Source organism: Mercenaria mercenaria, chromosome 13 (genome assembly GCF_021730395.1).
Source record: "Mercenaria mercenaria strain notata chromosome 13, MADL_Memer_1, whole genome shotgun sequence".
Classification (NCBI taxonomy): domain Eukaryota; kingdom Metazoa; phylum Mollusca; class Bivalvia; order Venerida; family Veneridae; genus Mercenaria; species Mercenaria mercenaria.
The window spans coordinates 5340624-5366788 of NC_069373.1; the positions used below are offsets into that span (position 1 = coordinate 5340624).

The following is a 26165-nucleotide window of genomic DNA, read 5'->3' on the forward strand; positions in this document are numbered from 1 at the left end:
TTTACATTATGAGTTGTTTTCAGAACAGTTTCGATTTTCAAATTTTCCAATCATTTAGTAGACTAATGTTAATGCACGTTAATCTCCATTTCAGACTTTAATTGAGACTTTGTTTCAACAAATTTAATATGTTATGAAAGATTAAAGTTAGAAAAAGAGCTGTACATAAGACATCATGCTCGACTTTTCTGAATCAGAGCTTTGCCAGTAAAAGGGACATAATATTTAGAAGCTTTGAAAGTACAGAGCTACTGGTCATTATATAAAACTTCATTAAATATATTCAATGTTAAAAAGGGGCTTAACTCTGTCTAGATTCAGACTTAAGAATATTGTTTCTCCAGGTGTAGACTTTGACAGTAAATAACTGTTCTAAGTTTCAAATCAGAAGCTTTATAGATCTAGCAACACTTGCATAGATATTTGATGTATCAAAAACTTTGTAAAGTCAGCTAAGAATGCTACATCAAGTCACATATGTGTGATAAGTATGGTGTAAGGTTATGCATTGTTGTTTATTACATATTTTCTAACAGCATTTTCAAAAGCATGCGTTATTTGATTACAGTGTACTGTATGACAATGTTATTCCCTTTTTTTCATGAGTTCGCTTTGTTGTGCGTCTGCAGGTCAGATTTTCTCAATCCCTGGGGACTTACTTTTTAATTTAAAAGGGCTATACATTCTATTTCAAGGTTTTTATTAGTCATTCGAGAGCCAAATGAAGACAAATATATTTCTTCGCTCTTCGCTCGCTCCTGATTTTCTCAAAAACCTAAAAAGATATTTAAATTATTTTTTCGCTCGCCGCCTCAATTTTTTCAGAAAAAAATCCGATGAACAACTTATCAGTTTGGTGTGGCCTTAGAATGTTAATTCAGAAAGTTGCCAATATTACTACCCAGTTCCCTGAAGACTTTCAAAATTTCTTACGACAGCCAAGACAGTGGCTTGGCTGCATTTTGGCGACCATCCACAAAAAATGAGTTTATCAGCAGCTTGGCTTGCAAAAAATAAAGTAGGAAAATAATATGTGAAATTAAGACTTTGGTATAAAGCATTTCTTAACATCAAGCTGGGACAATGTTAGCTTGAGATTATTTATGTAAGTGGAACAAGAGGTTCAGTACAGTTTATAACTTGGTTCTGGTGCCATCCGGTGCTTAAAAATCAGTTATTAGATTATAAATTTTATCTTTTCTATCTATCGAGAACTTGAAATATTTAGTACTATTTTTGAGATAATATATTTGTTTTATTAGCTCATCTGAGTACAGAGTGCTTTTGGTGAACTATTGTGATCAATCACCATCCGTTGTCTGTCTGTCGTACATTAACTCATATATGCTCCCATGATGGCCTATCAGAGGCAAGAGGGTTTGCCATTGTTTTGTCATGTTATTACCTTGATCTTTGACCAAAATTTAACGATCTCTAAAGCAACAGGAGTTGTTAGCTGATTAAATGCAACCTTCCTGTGAAGATTGGCAGCCAAAAAATTCATTAATTTCTGTAATTATTGAGTGGAAATTTTTCTTTCTAGAGGTCACTGTAGCCTTGACCTTTGACCTACTGACCCTAAAACAACAGATGTCATTTACTGACACAGAGGCAATATAAAGTCTGACTGTAGGCCAAAGCATTATTAGTTAGCAGAAACTATTTTCAGTCTTGGGGTCACTGTATCCTTGACCTTTTACCTACTGACCCTAAAACAACGGGGGTTATCTACAGACTTAAGGCAATTCTACGAATTTAAAGACTGTATCCAGTGTTCTTCAGTTGCTGAGCAGAAACTGTTTTCATACTTGTTTCGGGATTACTTGACCTTTGACCTATTGACACTCAAAACAGTAGGGGTCATCAATTGACCACAGGCAATCATACTGTGAAAAAGACAACTGCAGGTCATAGTGTGGAAATTTTTATTCTTAAGGTCATTGTAACATTGACCTTTGACCTATTACTACCCTCCAAAAACTAGCGGTTATCTACTGACCATAACAGGCAAAAATCCTAGATTGGAAACCGAATTACAATTTGATATAATTTTTTTGCAGATATCATTTACCAAGTGTGTCATTGTTTGTTATTTAAGATTATTTATTTATTTATTTTGTTGGCTTTAACGTCGCACCAACACAGTAATAGGTCATATGGCGACTTTCCAGCTTTGATGGTGGAGGAAGACCCCAGGTGCTCCTCCGTGCATTATTTCATCACAAGCGGTAGAACCACCGATATTCCATAAGCCAGCTGGATGGGTTATTTAAGCTTGGGTTTTAGGATGTGCATCATAGAGCAACTTGTGTATCAAAATTGTGTCATTGAGAATTGTTTCTAAATGGCATTGTTGAGCAAGTGTTATAATTATGTCAAGTAGAATTATGTCTGAATTGCATGTTTGAACAAATATGTCAGATTTGTCAGATTTATTCAGTGGCAACACACTGGATCAGTTTATTGTCAGCTTTGGAAATAGGCTGGCAAGTAACTGGATTTTAGAGTATTATTCACTGGAAACACACTAGGCATAAACTGATCATACACTGACAATAGCGAAGGTTTTTCATAAGGGTAATGTGTCAGTGAGCATTGTGTAACTAAATTGCATCCTTCAGAAAGTGCCTCAAAATTGTGGCACTGAGAATTGTATCTAAATTGCATCCTTCAGAGAGTGCCTCAAAATTGTGGCACTGAGAATTGTATCTAAACTGCATCCTTCAGAAAGTGCCTCAAAATTGTGGCATTGAGAATTGTGTATCTAAATTGCATCCTTCAGAAAGTGCCTCAAAATTTTATCATAGAAAAATTTAAATTCTTTCTTTGAGAAAGTGCCTCAGAATTGTGTCATTGAGCATTGTCTTTCAGAAGGTGCCTCTGAATTTGTGGCATGGTGCATTGTATGTAAATTGCATCTTTTAGTATGTATGTAAAAATTGTGTCATTTAGCGGTAAGCTTGTGTTGAAATATGTGATGCTGTACATCTTGACTGGAAAGTGTTTCCAGTTCTACAAGATCTTTAAATTTTGTTGAAACTTGTATATCTAAGCAACAGAATTATATCAAATGCTTATTGTACTTGCTGACAGCAGAAAAGGGTGTGTCCTTTGTTTGAAGTGTAGCTTATCTCTGTGTTAAAGTTTTCTAAGTATGCCACTCATACCAAGATTTCTATTCATTGTGGTAATATGGTACCTACTGTGTTCCAGCCATTTTGAAAATGCTTGAAAAGCAAGTCTTCAGTTCCTGTCTGTGTACAGCTTATTTATAATCAGACTGATACTTTTGTATCATTCTTGCTTTTATTCTTTATAGTGATAATTTTATCATTTTAATGGCTTTTTGAAAAGTATTGCTGTTGTAACAATAGGGTAGCAAGTACTTCTGGCATATTATCCACCAAGAAACCATAGACAATCAGTCATGAATTTTTAGCTCACCTGAGCCAAAGGCTCATGGTGAGCTTTTATGACCAGTCGTCATCCGTCGTGTGTCGTGTGTCCGTCAACGTTTTCTAAAAAATATTCTTCTTGAAAACCACTGGGTGGCCCCCTTTCAAAATTTTTCAAAGAATTGAATTCCATGCAGAACTCTGGTTGCCATGGCAACCGAAAGGATAAACTTTAAAAATCTTCTTGTCCAAAACCACAGGGCTTTGATATCTGGTGTGTAGCATCATCTAGTGGTCCTCTAACAGGATTGTTCAAATTATCCCCCTAGGGTCAAATATGGCCCCGCCTTGGGGGTCACATAGTTTATATAGACTTATATAGTGAAAACTTAAAAAAAATTCTGGTACAAAACCACTCAGCTTTGGGCTTTGATATTTGGTAGGTAGCATCATCTAGTGGTCCTCTACCAGGATTGTTTAAATTATCCCCCTAGGGTCAAAAATGGCCCCGCCCTGGGGGTCCCAAGTTTTACATAGACTTATATAGTGAAAAAAGTTTTAAAATCTTCTTGTCTGAAACCACAAGACTTAGACCTTTGATATTTTGTTTGTAGCATTGTGTCTTATGGTCCTTAACCAAAATTGTTCAAATTTTCCCCTTCGGGTGAAAAGAGGCCCTGCCCTGGGGGTCCCATATTTTATATAGACTTATATAGGAAAAAACTTTAAAAATCTTCTTGTCTGAAACCACACAATCTAGGCTTTTGATATTTGGTATGATGCATTGCCTAGTAGTCCTCTACCAAAATTGTTCAAATTATGCCCCTGGGATTAAAAGAGGCCCTGCCCCGGGGTCACTTATTATTATACGAGTTATATAGGAAAAAATACTTAAAAAATTATCTGATCCTATTTCCAAGACTGTTTAAAAATACAGTGTAACTTCCGAAAACCGGACCTTCTAAAAACCGGAAACCTTTGAAAACCGCACGAAACTCAAAGTCCCAGTTTTTTTTTGTTCTTATTTCAATATATCTTTAACTTTTGAAAACCGGAACTTCCGAACTCTGAAAACCGGACGATTTTTGAAGGCCCGTTAATATTTTTGCACTAAAATTGACCTCCGAAAACCGAACAGCAAAATATTTGGCGGATTAAAAGTGTCACCTATCTAAAACTTGTTGTTAATCAAAAAAACGCCCCCGGCGAGTTGTCAACATGTTGTTTTGTCTGTCTATTAGCGACGCGCGTTTATTGTGACAGTTGTTATAATCACAATGGTCATTTGATGCAAAAAGTAAAGAAATAATTGGCGATTACTTTAATATGTTTTTAATTCATGAAAACGTGATTGATTGAATCTTACGTGTGGAAAACTTTCTAAATGTTTTATTTGAAGAAAGATCGGCGTTTTAATTAATTTAAATGTCTTACTTGTGGAAAACTTTATTAATGTTTGAATGGAAGAAAGACCGGTGTTTTAATTGATTTAGTTACCACGGTTAAACTATGCATTATCAAAATCAATTAAATATTGACAAACTCGGGAGTTCAAAGATGATAAAATGTTAGTGGAAAATGTTTGAGTAAATGCCATTATTTTTTATGTACAAAAATGGAAAGAATAGCGTTTTATTTCATCAGATTATTGTTGCTTTGCAAAATGTCTGCTACACCTCCGTCAAAACGCAAAAGAACAGAATTGTCTCTTGAGGAAAAAATAAAATTAATTCGTGAATCGGAGTCTGTACCGAAACCAACACTGAAGGTGTGTATTTTTTATAAAGTAAAAGCGGACAAGGATAATTAAATTAACTTTAACTCGATTTTTTGTTCATAAAATTGTTATCTTAAATATAGAAAGGCTCAACTTAAATGAACGAATTTGACAATCTCTTCATGTCAGTTGTCATTTTAATTAAAATTGCAACACCCTAGATGTAACTAAATGATTTCATTTGGAATTAAATTTAAATAAAAATCAATCATAGATATTGAAATAAAAAAACACATTGACTGACTGGTCATTAATTCTTTCTTTTTTTTACTCAGGTTCTGGGAGAAAAGTATGGCATCGGCAAGTTAACTGTTGCAGACTTCATCAAGAAAAAAGAAACCTTCAGGAAGCACTGGGAGAATAACGCTGCCTCAAACAAACTACGACTTGGCTATGATGCAAAGTATGAACGATTAAATGAACTGGTTTGGCAGTGGTTTTGTGTTGTTGGTGCTAAGAATATGCCGGTTTCGGGTCCAATAATTAAAGAAAAAGCATTGCAGTTTGGAACTGAACTGGGAATTAGTGAATTCAAAGCCTCTAATGGATGGCTAGATAAGTGGAAAGACCGCCATTCTATCAAGGAATTTAAAGTTTCAGGAGAAAGTGCAGGTGTCGATCAAAATGTTGTTGAAAATTTTAAATCTAGAATTCCTGAAATCGTTGGAGATTACTCGTTAGATGATGTTTTCAGTTGTGATGAGACAGGACTTTATTATAGAGCTTTACCTGATAAGACACTTTCAGTAAAGGGAGCTTCTTCTAAAGGCACCAAGGTTTCAAAAGATCGGATTACAATAATGTTTGCGTGCAGTGCGTCTGGGGAAAAGTTGAAACCGCTTGTGATAGGGAAAGCTGAGAATCCTAGATGTTTTAAAAACGTTAAGAAGTCTGAACTGGGTGTCAAATACACTTCTTATAAAAAGGCGTGGATGAACAATAATGTGTTTAGTGATTGGTTAAAAAACTTGAACTCTGACATGCATAAGCAGGGACGCAAAATTCTGTTGTTGCTAGACAGTGCATCATCTCACAGTAAGGAGAGTGATTACAATTTGTCCAATGTTTTGATTAAATTTCTGCCTGCCAACACTACCTCTCAGCTTCAACCACTTGACCAGGGAATCATTCGGACTTTAAAAGCATACTACAGGAAATATATGTTACGGTCGTTGCTGAGTCAGATGGATAGTGCACCTTCTGTGACTGAACTTTGCAAAACAGTGACTTTACTTGATGCAATTAACTGGAGTGTTCAGGCTTGGGACAGTGTTAAAGTTGAAACAGTGAAAAAATGCTTTCTCACAGTCGGATTTAGTGCTACATATCAGATTTTGAGCGATGATGAGGAGGAGGAGGATGAAGATGATGATGTCCCTTTGGCTGTCCTTGTTGAACAGTTTCGCTACACGAGGCAGGAACTTGAGGACTTTGATAGTGATGTACCGACAGAAGATGATTCTGAGCAGTGGGAAGTCAACCTAGTTCAGTCATTCAAAGATAACGAGTCAAATGATGAACAAACTGATATTGAACAGGACGATTTTCTGGATGATTTACCAGGAAGTGAACTTTCTAATAAAGATGTGCTAGACATGTTGATTAAAATTAAAAAATTTGCTTTGACAAAAGACAGTGATTTCTTGAAATCTGTGCAAGGGCTTCAAACATTAGCTGAAAAGAAAATCGTAAAAAGTAAGTGCACCCAGAAGCAAGCAACTCTAGACAGTTCTTTCAAGAAATGTTGAAACAGTAGATATGTATTTGTGTATTTCTATACATATGTATCAGTGATCTCAATGGTTCTCAAGTGAAAAAGGAAAAAAATGTTAAAATAGTTGTGATTTGTCAATTATGAAAGAAAACAAAATGACATGATCATAGTGTTTAGAAAATATAGAGATAAAATACGTTCATAAATGACAAGATAATATTTATTACATGTACATGTATTCGGTTGCAATAGTTGATGATAAATAAAAGATATGTTTTTTGTACTTGTTATCTATGTATTCATTATACATACTTGACTCTCCTTAATGTTCGTAATTAATTGATTAATTCATTAATTATTTAACTAATTCATTAATTATTTAATTAATCTGTTAATTAATTAATTACTTTACACAAACTTGTAACATTATTAAAGGTAAAAATTCCCTTCATCCTACGTGTAAGAAAACATAACTCTAGTGCACCAGGTCCACTTTGCCTGCAAACTTCCAAACTTCTGAATTCCGAAAACTTCCAAATACCGAACTTTTAGGCTGGTCCGGAGGTCGTTCGGTTTTCGGAAGTTACACTGTAATTATCTGATGACACTAAGTAATATGATGTCACTTGACTGTGACCTTGACCTGCTGACCTACTTTCTTGTTTTTTAAGATACAGCCTTGAAATTTGGATTACATGTACATTTTTGCACACCGATTGTAAAACTGAATTTCATTGACCATGAATGTGACCTACTGACTTTCTTAATATTTTAACATCACAGGCCTTTTTTTATGCTGATTTTAGGGCCGAAATTCGGCCCATTCCCAATCTAAAAAGTAAACTTTTCCCACCTTTGCCAAAATTCCCCATGCAAAAAAAAATGAAATTAGTTTTGATTTCAGTCCTGATTTTAAACAACTTTTCAGCAATATATTCCTCCAACAATGATTTCGCGACGTAAATTTCCCTCCAAAAGGACCTGGTACCCTTTCCCAAATTTACAAAAAAAAGGGCTGCATCAGTTTGACATTTGAAACAATTGTAGCTCATATTACTCAGGTGAGCAATCCAGGGTCATCATGACCCTTGTTGCTTATATTGAACTGCATGTTTTATTAGCTCACCTGAGACAAAGGCTCAGGGTGAGCTATTGTGATCGCTCACCGTCTGGCATCCGTCCGTCCGGCGTCCATCCATCCACACTTTCCTTTAAACAACATCTCCTCCTTAACCACCAAGCCAATTTTGATGAAACTTAACAGGGGTGATCCTTGGATGGTCTTCTTTAAATATTATTCAAATAATTGAATTCCATACAGAACTCTGGTTGCCATGGCAACCAAAAGGAAAAACTTCAAAAATCTTCTTGTCCAAAACCACAAGGCCTAGGGCTTTGATATTTGGTATGTAGCATCATCTAGTGGGCCTCTACAAAGGTTGTTCAAATCATCCTCCTAGGGTCAGATATGGCCCCACCCCGGGGGTCACATGGTTTTTATAGACTTATATAGGGAAAAAATTTGAAAATCTTCTTGTCCAAAACCATTAGGCCTAGGGCTTTCATAATTAGTAAGTAGCATCATCAAGTGGTCCTCTACCAAGATTATGGCCCCGCCCTGAGGGCTCATTGTTTCTATAGACATATATAGGGTGAAACTTTGACAATCTTCTTGTCAAAAACAAAAGGGCCTAGCGCTTTGATATTTGGTACGTAGCATCATATAGTGGGCCTCTACCAAGATAATTCAAATGACCCCCCTAGGTTGAAATATGGCCCCGCCCGGGAGGGGGCGGGGGGGGAGGGGGTCACATGGTTGATATAGACTTATATAGGGAAAAACTTTGAAAATATTCTTGTCTGAAACCACAAGACCTAGGCTTTTGATATTTGGTATGTAGCACTGCCTTCTGGTTCTCTACAAAGATCAAATTGTCACCCTGGGGTCAAAAGAGGCCCTGCCATGGGGGTCCCTAGTTTTACATATATAGGAAAAAAAATTAAAAATCTTCTTGTCTGAAATTGCAAGGCATAAGCTTTTGAGATTTGGTATGTTGCATTGCCAAGTGGTCCTCTACCAAGATTATTCAAATTGTGACCCTGAGTTGAAAAGAGGCCCTGCCACGGGGGTACCTAGTTTTACATAGACATATATAGGAAAAAACCTTAAAAATCTTCTTGTCTGAAATTGCAAGGCATAGGCTTTTGATATTTGGTATGTTGCATTGCCTAGTTTATCTCTAACAAGATTGTTTGAATTATGCTCCTGGGGTGAAAAGAGGCCCCGCCCCCAGGGGCACTTGATATGTGAGTTATGTAGGAAAAATACTTAAAATATTATCAGATCATATTTCCTAGACTGTTTAATTATATTTACCAGATGACCCCAAGTGATAAGGTGTCACAGGACTGTGACCTTGACCTACTGACCTACTTGTCTTTAAAGATACAGCCTTGAAATATTGGATGACATGTACAGTTTTGCACACCAATCTTAAAACTGCCTTTCAGTGACCATGAATATGACCTACTGACCTACTTTCTTGTTTTTGAAGTTTTAGGAAAGAAATTTGTTCAAGCAAGCAATTTAACTCAGGTGAGCAATATAGGGCCATCATAGCCCTCTTGTTTATGATAATCATTGAATGTTATGTTTGAGTTGACCAAATAATAAATCTTAAAACATTTCGATAAAAATATTTGAGAAATTTCCTTTTAGTTTGCCTTGATGGGCTTCAGGTAAGAGTTGGTGATTTAGTAGATATGGAAAATGGGAAAAGTAAGGAGGCACCAAGTGTCATTGTTTAACTTAAAGAACAGATGTTCTAAAGAGAGTGCAAACAAGTAAGCAATCTGGAACATGGTGACAGGGGGCAGCTACAACTTCACATGTAGATGAATATTCATGGAAGGTTTGATAATAAATATTGATCGAAATAAAAAAAAAATATTGGTGGTGGGGGTGACGTGTGGGGGTGAGGGTGCAACTATGCATGTTGATAAATACTCTTGGAAGGTTTAAGGTTTAGAAAAGGAAAAGAAGGAAAAAAAATATGGGGTGGGGGATAATAATAGCAGACATACTGTGATTTAAGACCAGAAAATATTACAACACCCGAGTCCAAGGGGAGATACCTTTCACAGCCGCCACACTGTATTTAAAGATTGCTTTTGTGATAGTTAATAAAATTGCCTTTTTGCTTCTCTTTATGAAAAAAGGGTCCAAAAAGCATTTGAGGAGAAGTCATGTAATAAGTTGTGAGTATTTATGTCCCCCTTTAAAGGAGGGGTATATTGTTTTGCTGATGTCGGTCGGTCGGTGCATCCAGATGATAACTCAAGAACGCTTAGGCCTAGGATCATGAAAGTTTATTCGGAGGTTACTTTGAGATTAGTAGGTCAAAGGCCAAGGTCACAGTGACCTAGAACAGTTAAATCCTTTCCGAACGACAACTTAAGAACACTTGGGCCTATAGGATTACAAAACTTAATAGGGAGGTTGATCATGACCAGCAGATGACCACTATTGATTTCGAAACAGTAGGTCAAAGGTCACATTGTCAATAACTAGAGAATGCTTTGGTCTAAGATAACATTCGATACTGAGGTCACTTATGACTGGTAAATGACCCATAATAATTGTTGATTTGAGGTCAGTACATGAAACGTCCAGTGCACAGTGACCAAATAATTTCTATTCCTTTTGCAGTTACAGAATGCATCAAGGTGTGGGGGGCATTTGGTGTTCTGTGAGCTCTTGTATGATTTTAGTCACAATTTATGTTCCATAGCATGCGGAAATAATTGCCAGTAGAAACTGCTGAAACTTTCGATATAGTGTTTCTGCTCCAGTAGCCGACGTAACACACATGGCCTGTCTAAAGATGTCCGCATCACAAGCTAGCTAGGTCATATCATTTGTGTAACATTTCTGCATTATAGGAAAAGGGTTTCTCAAGAGCTGTAGGAGAGTGAATTTTGGAGAAATTGCAATTAAATTATTTAAGTAGTGATTTGAAATAGAAACTCCTGGGACTTAAGATGTAGAGAATGTAACCTAGGAAAATAATAGCAGATCATTGGTTTGACTGTTAAGTCTGTTCATGAGAGGTTACAGCTACTTTCCATAGAAAACCCAGGTACATGTAATTTCAAATCGTCAAAAGTGCTAAAAAATTGTCTTCTAGTTTTAAAAAAGGAGTCCATAACATACATTTAGACTGGGTGACCCCGCGTGTGAGCCCTGACTATAGACTAATGCAAATGTGACTTTCATTTTCAAGTTTAGCATGATAGTGTACTTTAATTTTCTTACTTTTGGAAAAAAGCTGAAAGTTGTCTGACATCATTTTCTGTGTTGTCAAAAAAAACAAACATATGCCTGGCAAGATTATATAAATAATTATGTGCTGGCCCTTCTCAGTATAGTAGGAAAATCTTTTTTTCTCAAAAAATGAGTGTCTTATTTTTCAAGGTTTTTGAACACATTTGTATCAAAACAGACATTTGAGACAAAAATAGCTATAAAAAATCCATTTTAGGAATTCTTGATATCTTTCTATAGCCGTAATATACTAAAACATCTATTAGCTTCCGTTGAATCAACATGTATAACACGAAAATCATTTTGAAAATATTTCTGAAATGCCTTAAGGTCTGCAGCTTTCAAATACCGAAATATTTGACAACCAACACAAACCAATACTGACATTTAAGGACTTTTTAAACAACTTGACATAGTTCAAAAACAATTTGACAGAACAAAAATCCATATACCCTTGCTCTGTTATGGACCCCTGTGAGATTTGTGTTTTCCAAGTGCAAATATTTTTTCCTAGATGAAAAGCTGACATGTCATGCTAAAGCCCTGTAAGAAAGTGCTGAAAATTGACTCCCAAGAAAAAAAGATGTTTAGGCGCATACATTTAGACAGGGTGACCCCCCCCCCCCCCCCCCACCCCACCCCCACTCCCCGTGTGAACCCTGACTATATACCTATGCATAATTCGTTAGTTAGTCACACCGTTAACTTTCAACATTTACTTTTTGCATGAAGGCACTTTACTCGCTAACCACTGTACCCAGGACCTTCAAACTTCACATGCTAATAGTACTTATTGAGTACACGACCCCTATTGACTTTGGGGTCACCAGGTCAAAAGTTAAGGTCACCAGGTCAAAGGTCATGGTGCTGCAGGGGCATTTGTCACCATTAGTGACAGCTCTTGTTTGAAAAAAAAAGATGAGTTATTGTCATCACTTGACCAGCGTCTGCATCAGCAATGCCTGGTTAAGTTTTATGTTTAGGTCAGCTTTTCTCCTAAACTATCAAAGCTATTGCTTTAAAACTTGCAACACTTTTTCACTGTCAATAGCTGACAAAAATTATACAGCAAGAAACAAAACTTCATCATGCTTTTTGCAAGAATTATGGCCCCTTTTGGACTTAGAAAATATCAGATTTCTTGGTTAAGTTTTATGTTTAGGTTAACTTTTCTCCTAAACTATCAAAGCTATTGCTTTAAATCTTGCAACAATTGTTCACCATCAAAAGCTGTACAGCAAGACGCATAACTCAATCATCAATTATAACTCAACCATCCTGCTTTCTGCAAGAATTACAGCCCCTTTTGGAAAATGAGATTTCTTGGTTAAGTCTTGTGTTAAGGTCAGCTATTCTCCTAAACTATCAAAGCTATTGATTTAAAACTTGTTCACCATCTAAAGCTTACTCTGAACAGCAAGAACATTAACTCCATCCTGCTTTTTGGAAGAATTATGGCCCCTTTATGACTTAGAAAATATCAGATTTCATGGTTAAGTTTGCGCTTAGGTCAACTTTTCTCCATAATAGTCAAAGCTATGAAGGAAATTGTCTCCCTTACTGGATTATGTCCAAGATTATAAAATTGTAAGTAGGTCCCTTCATTTGGAATCCTCTGACTTTATTGCTGTTTTGCCTATGAGATATCTCAGTTCTAAGGTATGTGAGATATCTTGCATTTTTGGTAATTAAATGTCTGGAATTTCACAGTTAGACACTCAAGTGTTTATAGAAGATGTAGTTGAAGGCATTTTTAAATCAACAGTCATGATGATCAATAACTTAGCTTCATTTACATCATATTGTTTCAAATAACATAGCGATAACAACAGAGTAATCCAAACTTACTTTAATAAGGTATGAAAGGGAGATAACTGACCAAAGTCTCCCATTGCTTTAAAACTTGTAGCAGTTATTTGCCATTAAAAGCTGACTCTGCACAGCAAGTACCTGAACTCTACATTGCTTTTTTGCAAGAATTATGGCCGCATTTGGACTTAGAAAATCATGGGTATGACAGTATTTCTATCATACAGAGACAAAAAAATCAGATGAGTGTCTGCACCAGCAAGGCAATACTTGTTTAAAAGTTTTATGTGTACTTTCATCATTTTTTTGTGTTGTCAAAAACATGTGTATGCCTGGCGAGATTGTATAAATATGTGCCAGCCCTACTAAGGATATGCTTGCAAATTCCATGGAAGGTAACTTTAACTAAAATGTGCAAACCTATATTCATTCAGCAGTGATTGTCTGGTCCCTTATATTTGACTGCCATTTCAGACATGATTTTTGAGATAAAAAAAGCAATTCTAAACTGAATATAATCATTTAAACATTTTTTACATGCAGTTATCATGAAGATCTTGAAGGAAGTAAACTTATTATGGAATTTTTCATCCTCCCTGAAAAAATTGAAACCATCACTCATCTGTTAGGCTTATCTTGTAAAAATATTAAATAAAAAGCAAAGCAGCCAGTAAAATAAAGGCGTTACTTGTTCTCAAGTAAATTCAATGTGAGTGGTGCTGGAATTTCATAGATTTTATGTACGTCATTGCAATGGAGATTAAAAAAAATCATATAAACAATTTTTTATCGGTCATGAAGCTTTCTCCTTAATGTTATTAAAAAATGTTAAGATTTCATGAGAAAATTAAATTTCGTACAAATATTTGATTGTTGATTTTTTTTTCATGATATTTCATAACAGTGATTTATTTTAGCTACAGTTCAGTTACCAGAATAAGCTTACAGCTGCTTCGCCTGACTCAGACTCTTTAAAATTTTTGTTATAAATGTATCCAAGTATGATTTTTTTATTTTCCAAACTTTTTATGTCCCCAAAGGTTGGCATATTAAAATCACTTTGTCTGTCATGTGTGCGTCCGTGCATCCAATAGTGACAGCTCTTGTTCATAATGAAACATTCATGCCGAATATTTACTGTTCATTTTAGAATTTCTGAGCATGTTCAATAGCTTGAAATACAGTATGTGCTTTGATTAGAAATTTTTGGCTCCAGATATCTTGTCATCAGATGTCTGCAGGTACCACTTATAGATTGTATAGTGCAGGATATTGTTTTCTTCCCATGAATTTTCCAAGCTTTTATAGCTCACCTTCAGCTCAAAGTGAGCTCTGGTGATTGACTTGTGCCTGTTATACAGTCTTTTCCTTGTCCTGAACAACTTTTCTCACTGCCCTGTTGAGAAATTCATGAACAGTTCATGAATAATCCTTGAACTATTCCAGAACTTTGTTCATGAACAGTTCACGAATAGTTCACGAAAGTTCTTGAACTACAAATGAGACTTTTTATGGCATCAAAAATTCATGAACTGGGCGTGGTTCATCAAGTTCATGAACTGGACTGGATGTGTTCATCAAAGTTCATGAATTGATAGGTTCATGAATTTGATGAACCAGAAATTCGTGAACTTGATGAACAGTTCATGAATAATTCTTGAACTATTCGTGAACTATTCATCGACAGTTCATCAACTACAAATGGGACTTTTTGCGGCATCAGCTATTCATCAAGTTGATGAACCATAGTTCATGAACCAGAGGTTCATGAACTGAAAGTAACAAGATAAATGGAAAGTTGATGAATCCAGCTGAATTAGAAACAGTAATTTTGACAATAGTGACGTTACTATAGCAACTGCCTGATAAAGCCTGTCTGAGAAAAGCAGGCTTTCTCAGGTCAGTGACTTGAGAACACTTTGCACTGTTTAAACCTGTGATTAAATCCCAAGGACATTCGATTGTGTCCATTTTGCATTTAAAAATTATTATGCCCTCATATGACACTGAAAAAGGTCTTTAGATTCCAAAATATAAAAAAGCGGAAAAAACAACAAAATCCCAAGTGAAATTTTATACAAAATTCAGTTGCTAGACAGTCTAATTTACTTTAATCTCAAGACTGACATTCAGATTAGATACTAGCTTTGTTTCATGGTCGTGAAAACATGTGACATTTTAAAAGGATTTTATATTTTTAAAATGAACAACTTATGACAACACCATAATTACTTATTTGATATTTAGTATACTTATGTTCCTTTTAAACCATTCCTTACTGTAGTATGATAAATATTTCCTTATTTGCTGCACAAACTTCTAAAAAATTACTGAATCACATGTGCAAAAAATTTCCCAGCATGCAACAAAATAATGGAAACTGATCATGTGACATAAATTTAATGTTCATGAACATTCATGAACAGTTCAAGCCTCAGTTTTCTCTCTTGTGTAGTTGATGTTAGATTTTATTTTCAAATTCCAGTAGTATATAGGGTTTTGAATAGATGTATATTATTTCAGCTGTGCTAACCAGAGCCATTGAGATGATTTAATCATATGCTTTACGGAGAAAAGAAATATAACAGACGAAATTTCGTGTCTTTTCAGAATGTACATGTATGCAAGGCGTTTGTAACTCTGGTCTTGAAGGTGATGGTAAATGTAAATACCCATGTAACCCTCTGTATATGGGAGAAAACTGTGATATACAAGCAGCTGTATGTAATGATGAGCTACACCAATGTCATGTTCATGCCAAGTGTATCTGGATAGAGAAAGATCTCAGTTTTAGGTAAGTCTTTTCACTCGTACTCATTTGCTAAAAGAAAAAAAATAGTGGAAATAGAAATGGGTTGAGTCTGTTCTTAACACTTTAAATCTGGACAATGACTCTGCCATCTATTTGGCACAAATGTTCCCTCATGTAGCACACCAGACACAGGTCATGAGCTCTAAAGTCAAGGTCACACTTGGGAGGTCAAATGATTGCAAGAACTGTTTGGTGTCTGAAAATCATAACACTAGCTGCCATTTATAAAAGGAACTTAATTTTTATTTTGAGCAAATATTCTGTACAATGAAACAATGTGTGATGTGCACAAACCAGGGCATGTAACCACAGTCTCAAGGTCATACTTTTTAAGCCAAAGGTGAGGGTCTATTTCTTGTTTGTCTCTGCCATCCATAAGGGGATGACATTATTACTCTTCCCCAGAATGATTTTTATGAGAAACTTTAGAGTTTGACATGATTTTTTCCTCACGGAGACTGTATGTACATCCATCGGAAAATCTTGTATGGCACAGAGCTGGCATAGTAATTTCAAACTTTGCAATACCTTTTCTCTTTAAGATTTTTTCCTTTAATTTGCATAATTTGTAAACTTTAGTTAGATATTGAGCAATAGGTGGGGTCTAAGGTGGTTGTGGTTGTGGGGGAGAAGGTAGGTGGGGGTTGCCTTCTGGGGACTTTGTGTGAATACCCATTTGTCCATATTACGAGTATATTAGCCAAAATGTTTCAGTTAGAAACCCTACACAAAGGCATATGGAGTGGATCTAATGTCTGCTACTTGTTGCATGTAATAAATGCTGGCAGATTAGTTCTTTCAAACTGTGTTTGAAATTTCTGACATAATAACTGTGATGAATGGTTTTTCTTGACAGGCTCTCCAAAATAAATGATCAAAACATGTAAAGTTTTATAAACAGCAAGATGCATAATATAATGAATAATATGAGAAAGACATGAACATTTGAGCCGTGCCATGAGAAAACCAACATAGTGGGTATGCGACCAGCATGGATCCAGACCAGCCTGCGCATCCGCGCAGTCTGGTCAGGATCCGTGCTGTTCGCTAATAGTTTCACCAATTCCAATAGGCTTTAAAAGTGAACAGCATGGAGCCTGAGCAGACTGCGCAGATGCGCAGTCTGGTCTGGATCCATGCTGGTCGCAAACCCACTATGTTGGTTTTCCCATGGCACGGCTCATTTTATAAAGATTATTTTGATGTTTAGATCATTAAAAAGATATATGTCTAGTTGATGAGTCTGATGGTGTGTGCCTTACAGTTGATGTAAATGGAGTTACCCAGATAAAATTCTTATGGCTGATTTTTATTGAGGCCAACAAAATTTCAGTTGCATTTTCTGATGTTATAATGCAGATTTTTTAGCTGTAAATGTACAAATATTTACATAAAATTAACCTTTTTACTATTAATCATATCTATCCCCCACCCCCCTCCACTGGCGGAGACATATTGTTTTTGCCCCTGTCAGTCTGTCCTTCTGTCCTTCTGTCCATTCGTCAGACACACTTCATTTCCGATCAATAACTGGAGAACCATTTGACCTAGAACCTTCAAATTTCATAGGATGTAAGGCCTTGTGGAATGGACGACCCCTATTGTTTTTGGGGTTACTTCATCAGAGGTCAAGGTCACAGGGGCCTGAACATGGAAAACCATTTCCGATCAATAACTGGAGAACCACTTGACCCAGAATGTTGAAACTTCATAGAATGATTGGACATGCTGAATAGATGACCCCTATTGATTTTGGGGTCACTTTAATAAAGGTCAAGGTCACAGGGGCCTGAACATGGAAATCCATTTCCGGTCAGTAACTTGAGAACCACTTGATCCAGAATGTTGAAACTTAATAGGATGATTGGACATGCAGAGTACATGACCCTATTGATTTTGTGGTCACTCTATAAAAGGTCAAGGTTGCAGTGAAAAGAACATGGAAATCCATTTCCAGTCAATAACTTGAGAACCACTGTACCCAGAATGTTGAAACTTCATAGGGTGATAGGACTTACAGAGTAGATGACCCCTATTGTTTGTGGGGTCACTCTATTAAAGGTCAAGGCCGCAGTGGATGAAACATGGAAATCCATTTTCAGTCAATAACTTGAGAACCATTTGACCTAGAACCTTCAAATTTTAAAGTGTGATAGGACTTACAGAATAGATTACTCCTATTGTTTTTGGGGTCATTTCATCAAAGATCAAGATCACAGGGGCTGAACATAGAAAACTCTTTTCAATCAATAGCTTGAGAACCATTTGACCTAGAATGTTGAAACTTAATGTAACCAATGTAGCATTGAATTTAAATTAGTTGTTGGTTATTGAAGATTACGGAATTGAACAACTACGCTGTATCTATTTGCTCACTTTTTAGCTCGACTATTCGAAGAATAGTCTAGCTATTCTACTCACCCTGGCGTCGGCGTCGGTGTCACACCTTGGTTAAGTTTTTGCATGCAAGTACATACAGCTATCATTTAAAGGCATATAGCTTTGAAACTTATTTATTCTTTTTCTAGGTCAATTACCAACCTCACTGGGTCAAGTTCCATAACTCTAACATGTATTTTGAACAAATTATGCCCCCTTTTGGACTTAGAAAATTCTGGTTAAAATTTTATACCCCCATCACACCAAGCTCGTTTTCAGTACGTCCTAAAAAATGTAGCCGAATGGGCTCAAACTGTGTAGCAATGGAACAGACGTAGTAGCGACATTCTACAGTCTGTCTAAGAACTTTATGGACTGGCTCGGACAGGGTTGAACGGGAATGGTGCTCCAGAACTTTGAGCCTACTCAAAAATTTCTGCCGATCATTCCGTCCTACACTTAGACGGACTGACAACGTACTTAAAACGAGATGGACGTACTAAGAACTGAACCGCCATACTTCGATCGTACTAGAGACGTGGTATGACGTTATGCGATCGGGCGTCAATTTAAGTACGTGTGCACACCGACCGGATCCGTTTCTAGCCCGTTTAACCCGTTCACAGAAAGACTTAACTCGACCGCATTACATCCTAAGTGCGTCGTTATTCCGTCTGAATACGATCAAAATAAAATACTGAGTTTGCAATACGTTTCTAAACAGTTCTAAGAGTTTGCAATACGTTCTCAGTACGCTCCACACGTTTTTAGTACGTTTAGTACGTTTATTTACAGTTCCCACAACGTCGATCCTGTCTGCAGTACAATTACACAAGTTAGGGTATAAATACATGCCGTTGCCGTACAGGTTCAAGATTTGGGCACAACGTTTAGCCAAGTTTATGCCTTAGCATTTTTCTTCTTTGGTTTCTGACTCTGTCCTCTTTCATCCTCGGACTTGGAGACAGAGTCATCAAAAGATGCAGGGAATAAATTACGATGCTCATCCTCTTGACTTTCACGTTCAGGGGCTGACTCAGGAGACTCTGTATCGCCTTCTGTGAGACATTGGTCTTCTACTGCTTTAACACTTAACACCCCGTCTCTCTTTGGCTTCACTTTTCTTTGTAGATACTTGCCTATTGCTGTGGATTTTATTTTTGTGTCTTGAGAGGTTGAAGAGACAAACGAGAATGAGAACTGGGCGAAACGTGATGGCTTTAAATAGCCATCGGGCCAGAATGTGATTGCAATTTACGTTCTGAACGTACTAGGGAGAGATGAGGACGTAATCAGAATGAGTTGAACTGTCTGTGAATGAGTTGGTCGAGTTAACAACTAGTTAGAACGTATTTCGACGTACTCGGGACGAAGTAGGACTAGTTACGAACTTCTTTAATCTGTCTACAGACGGACTTGGACTGCCTACAAACGGTGTCCACATGAGGTGAACGGGCATTATTTTCCGAACTGAACTTACTATAAACGGACTTCAGACGGGATAAAGACGCGATGGACGTATCGAAAACTGTTTAAGAACTAACTTCGATCACATTATGGATATTTTCCGGCCTAAGTTCAAACATTCTAGACAGATCGCAGCCCGTTTTACAGTATTTTAGGACGGGTTTGGACGTTTTGAGAACTAGTTTGGTGTGATGGGGGCTTTACATGCAAGTTACTATCTCCAAACAAGCAGTTGAATTAATCAATGTCTTGGTATAAACTAGTTGTGCACCAAGTCCATAACTTGACCTTCATTGGCCAAATGCCTTGTACTTAAAAATTTGGTAAAAGTTGCGTGCAGTACATACATATACTAAAGCTATAATTTGAAACTTAGTTTTCTTTCTAGATGATTACCTACCCAGGTCAAGTCCTAACCTGCATGTATTGGCCAAATTATGCCCCCTTTTGGACTTAGAAAATTCTGGTTAAAGTTTTGCGTGCAAGTACATACAGCTATTACTAAAAGGCATATTGATTTGAAACTTAATTTTTTCTTTTTCTAGATCAATTACCTACCTCATTGGATCAAGTCCCATAACTCTGACATGTATTTTGAGCAAATTATACCCCCTTTTGGACTTAGAAAATCCTGGTTAAAGTTTTGCGTGCAAGTACATACAGCTATTACTAAAAGGCATATTGATTTGAAACTTATTTTTTCTTTTTTTAGATCAATTACCTACCTCACTGGGTCAAGTCCCATATTTCTGATATGTATTTTGAGCAAATTATGCCCCCTTTTGGACTTAGAAAATCGTGGTTAAAGTTTTACATGCAAGTTACTATCTCCAAAACTAATGCAGATATTAAATTGAAACTTCACATGTGTCTTCGGGGTTATAAAACTAGTTGATAGAATCAAGTCCCATAACTCTGACATGTATTTTGGGCAAATTATGCCCCCTTTTGGACTTAGAAAATCCTGGTTAGTTTTGCGTGCAAGTACATACAGCTATTACCAAAAGGCATATAGCTTTGAAACTTATTTATTCTTTTTCTAGGTCAGTTACCAACCTCACTGGGTCAAGTTCCATAACTCTTAACATGTGTTTTGAGCAAATTATGCCCGCTTTTGGACTTAGAAAATTCTGGTTAAAGTTTTACATGCAAGTTACTATCTCCAAAACTAATGCAGATATGGAATTGAAACTTAACATGTTTCTTCGGGGTTATTAAACTAGTTGATAGCATCAAGTCCCATAACTCTGATATGCCTTTAGGTCAAATTATGTCCCGTTTCGAACTTAAAACTCTTTCGATATTTAACATTTTGGGTAATGATTTCCTGCTTCTGTGACAATATTTCGAATAGTCGAGCTTGGCTGTCTTACGGACAGCTCTTGTTTTTTAGATTACCATTATTTGCAAAAGCCAGAGATTAACTCCGCCCCGCCAGGTTGAATAAAAAGCACAATACATGAAATTAAAACCTAAAAAAAACAAACAAGGTCTCCATTCATTTGAGGAGTCAGTGAAAATCCTTGTTACAAAAAAGACAAATCAAACAGTCGATCTGCTCACACATGCTGATAACTGGAGTCCAAATTCTGGAAAAGTAAACACAGCAGAGAAAGTAATTTTATAATAGTTTTACGTCATAACTGATAAACTGTAAGATAAGACTAGTTGTTGTTCTTTTGTGGAAGCAAAGAATACAGTCTGGAACACATTCCGTTTGAAAGTTTGTACGTATTTCTAATCAAGTGTACAATTATAATCATGCCAGAGTGTAAATGTATTTGATAGGAAAGAATCAAATGTAAATAGATAACCATTATTAGATGCAGATGTACTGGATAAATTTTTTATGCCTTCCATGTCCGTCAGTCTGTCCGCCCTTCTGCACATGCAGTAAGATAGTTATGTGAGATAACAGTAATTCTATTCATTCAGCTTCTTTTTGGCTGAAATTCTTTTACATGGCTTAAAACAACAATAGATAGAACAAAAGTAGCCACGGTACAGTTTGTCCTTCCAGCAATTCTTGTCCGAAGTGTTTCTCAGCAACAACTAGTGGATTTTAGAGAAAGTGTATAGGAGGCAGTAAACAGTTTTCAGTGCTTTGTTTATCAAAAACAATGTTTCAAGGGCAATACTTCCAAAGTGCCTGGGCCGATTTGGCTAGTTATCGAACTTGGCTGAGGACTTATTGGCAAACACATTTTGTTCAAGTTTGGTGAAGATTGGATGAGAATGTTCGACTTAGTGTGGACAAGATTTGTGATAGAAGGACCGACGGACAGAAGTAAATCAATATGTCTCCAACCACACAGAGGTGTGGGAGACATAATAATGGCCTCTGGTGCATTTTTCGGTCTATATGTTGAGGTATAGGAGGTGATACTTCCCGCCTGTTATGGCAACCAGTGGCTTGAATGCAGTGAAACTTCATAGGGAGCTGTCATTCCCAAGACATGGAGATATTTTCTCCTCATTCAAGTCTCTTGACTTTTCACTGAGTTATTGCCCTTTATTCAACATAAATAAACTAATGCACCATCTTTGTCTGGAATATTTCCCTGCTTCTCTGGCTGATACTCAGTGAAACTTCTTAAGAAGCTTCATTCACAAGAGGAGATGAGCATCCCCCCCCCCCCCCCCACCCCCTCTCCCTCCCCGTCTGCTGAAGGTGGAGGGATATAGTTTTGGCATTGTCTGTCATAGTCAGGCCAATCGGCCCGTCAGAAGCCTTATCTAAGACATGGTTTTGTGTATTCAGATTAAACATAGTAGAAATATTAACTCTTGTAGGGAATTGTGGACAGTTATAGCGTATCTATAAAAAATTTATTCAGTTTTTTTTCATCCATCCAGAGTCCTACCTCAGACATTGTTTGTAAGATTTTAAGGAAACATAGTAGAAATGCTAACTGGTCTGCTATAGGGAAATGAGGCCCTGCAAGTTTCTGACAGGTTACTTGAAGAAGACGTTCAGATGTGTCTTAATTAATCACTCTGGCCTCAGGCCTTCGTGATTACTACACATCTGAACTCAAAACCATGTTTTATTTGCCAACAAAGCATGCAAAACTAAAATCTGTTTCCCAAATCATTAATAATTATTATATTGTCTTATTTTTTATTACATACCTAAATAAATTCTGTAAAAAATCTCCTTGTATTTCACAAGTAAATATAAACAGGCAGAAAAAATTTCTGTATTGTACCTTTTGTAGTGTATGTTACCAGACTATTTTTATACGCCCGAAGGGACGTAATATGTTATGACGCTGGTGTCCGTCTGTCCGTCCGTCCATCCGTCCGTTAGCAATTTTGTGTCTGCTCTGTAACTCTTGAACCCCTTGAATGATTTCAAGGAAACTTTACACAAATGTTCACCACACCGAGACGATGTGCAGAGCACATGTTTTGGATGTCACGCTTCAAGGTCAAGGTCACACTTAGGAGTCAAAGGTCATATCAGTTTGTTTCGTGTCCGCTCTGTAACTCTTGAACCCCTTGAAGGATTTCAAAGAAACTTGACACAAATGTTCACCACACCAAGACGACGTGCAGAGCGCATGTTCCGGATGACTATCTTCAAGGTCAAGGTCACACTTAGGGGTCAAAGGTCATATCAGTTTGTTTCGTGTCCGCTCTGTAACTCTTGAACTGCTGGAAGGATTTCAAAGAAACTTGGCAGAAAGGTTTACCACATTGTAACGATGTGCAGAGCGCATGTTCCGGATGACTCGCTTCAAGGTCAAGGTCACACTTAAGGGTCAAAGGTCATATATGACTTTGCTTTGTGTATATTGCTCTGCATTGCAGTGTTCTTGTTTTTATTTGGCAGATCTCTTTTTTGTACTTACAATAATTTTTTTTTTTTAATTACTTCCCTTTTATGTTACTATAAATAGCTTATTTTGAAACTTTTTTATTATTGGTCGTAGGGAAAAACCGAGACCACTTTTCTGTGGTACAACATGGATGGTGCCTCCAATTTTAAGGTGTATTTTTACATACCTGTACCTGATAAGGATTTTTTTGTAGACTTTGAATATTTTTTTTGTGGACTTAGATTTGTTTTTTTGAAGTTTTCCTTTTGTTGTTCCAGTCCTTTGGGGCTACAACAGTCAAGTTCTTAAAATTTTGCTCCCATCCTATGATGTAAGCCTTTGTGCGTATATTGCCCCACTGGGCGGCGCTCTTGTCATTAATATGCATGACCTGACACAGTTCTATAAATAGCACACATGAAAACTTCACTAAGTTCCATTTTTACATCAATAAACATTGAAGATTTCGATCAATAACAAAACACCAAACAAAAAGGTCATTATAACGGTAGGTAGATCTGGCTTTCATGGATTTTGCAAAGGTGGATCACACTCGGCGCTTGCACGCCTCATCAGATCAGATCTGGCAAAAATCCACTCGAGCCGAATACAGCATCCCAAATGGAGCTACTATTATAATAACCCTATTATATGTCACTTGAAATTTTATGTATCATTAACTATCCCTGTTATTTAAAACCAAGCAAAAATACTTTGTAATATACTACACTAAATACATCATACAAAAATTCCTTAAAAACAAATACCCTTTGAACATTTCCCGACAATATGATCGTGGCAAATATAGTTCTTAGAATTTAAACTATAAACAATATGGTGCTTAATAAAATCTATATTGTGAATGCAAATAGAAATAATTTTATTAACAATAAAAACCTTAATATATTACGCAGTTTTTTTATGATTTTTTTTCATTTTCAGAAAGGAGTGCGTATTATACACCTATGTAGACCTTCGTACAATTTTTTCAAAGTTTGATAGTATGTAAATATCGCCGTCATTTAATAGGCTGTCTGCTGTTTACGTTATTTGCACCTCCTATTGAAGAGCGCTTTTGGCTGGGTCTAAAAGCAGGTACGGTGCCATTTGAAAAAGTTGCTTTTAATTGCGTGTTTCCATTTTTTTTTTCAAGAAGTAATTAATCATTATACGTGAATGTGTTTTAAAATCAGTCAGTTGAGGTACATATTCAACAGCGATGAATAGTGGGACAATAGAGTTAATAAAATCTTCATGAGAAGTGCAAAACTTCGTGGGTTTGCTAACATTTTCTCTCAGAGGCTGTTCAAATAAAATGCAATTAAAACGGTCTGTTTGTTATTTCGGTATTCAAAGCCAATTATTACTGATCAGTTCAGTTGATCATACATTGTTAAACAAACACGCACGTTAACTTCTCTTTTGAAGTGCCCGTAATTATGAAATGTTGTTCACACGTATAAGGCTTGCTGAGAAGGTGTTGACAGTTTGAGAGTGTCATGTTCTCATAGTGTCTGTAAAATTGATGACATTTTTAGATGTCTGTAAACAGTTAAGATGCGAGTGCAATTTTCATGCGAGATCATTGTTACGCAAGCAGGAAAATGACCGATTGTAAACAAAATTCTCGGACTGATTTTCGATGCATATTATATTCTAATGTATGTATTTTCCCCGAGGTTTTGATACCAGATTGGGGGTGCATAATATACACGTTAGCATAATATATTCAAGTTTTTACGGAAATTACTGTGTCAAAAAAGCAAATGCACTTATTCTCTAAAATTTCTATTTGCACTTGATGAAAACTTTATATTGTCCGAAATATTTCAAAATGGTACTAATTTCATCTTTTACTAGGACTTTTTTATAGATTCACTGTCCACAGTATTAATTATCTAGGACACGTATGGTTGAAAACTGAATTAACGTTGCCACCTTTGAAGAAGGAGTGGTTTATTGTTTTGCAGATGCCTGTCGGTTGTCCGTACCAAATAAATAAACGGTCAGTCCGAATGCATCAAGAGGGGCATTTTGTGTTTTACAAGCTCTCGTTACTTCTAAGGTCATCAAAATGTTGAGTGTTTTAGCGAAATGGGAAATGTTAGGCCACCATAAGTACAGCCCTCTAATTGGTCAATTAGAAATTCTGATGTGATATTAAAATATGAATATTAAGAACTTATAGATTTCTGAACTATTATAGATTTTCTTTTTCGGAAGAAAGGGATGATACAGAAAAATACTTGATACGTCTAGCAGTGAAGAGTTATTTTCCCTTTAAATGTATTTAGAAAGTTGATTGTTAACCACATTCACTAAATACTGGGGTTACAAAAATATGATGCATCATGAAATATAATTATAATTCAGTACGTACTTTTTTCCCATGTTGTGTTAAAGAGCTATAAATCAGTCAATAGATTAAAATATCCCAATGTGACCATGTGTGTGTGTGAGTCCTTGCATTGGTCCATATGTTTGGGTGTGGACAATAGAATGTTTAGTCAATAACTTTGTTCTGCAATGCTGGGTTTTGAAATAACTTCACCAATGACCACACAAGCATGTTATGTTCAGTGCAAAATCGAGAGCCCAAGCTTATAGGTCTAGGTGACACCTAAAGGTCAAAAATTTAAGGTCATTTTTCTTATAGGCTGTTTTTCA

The 26165-nt window shown here is 36.4% G+C and overlaps 1 protein-coding gene across 2 annotated transcripts in view; it reads left to right on the top strand.

Annotated features, from left to right (window-relative positions):
* LOC123530075 (stabilin-2-like) overlaps positions 1-26165 on the top strand; it is a 402834-nt gene that overhangs the window by 320003 nt on the left and 56666 nt on the right. For both annotated transcript variants that reach the window (XM_053521033.1, XM_053521032.1), the window contains exon 20: positions 15630-15813. In XM_053521033.1, coding sequence (XP_053377008.1) covers positions 15630-15813 — 184 coding nt within the window. The remainder of the gene's footprint in view (positions 1-15629; positions 15814-26165) is intronic.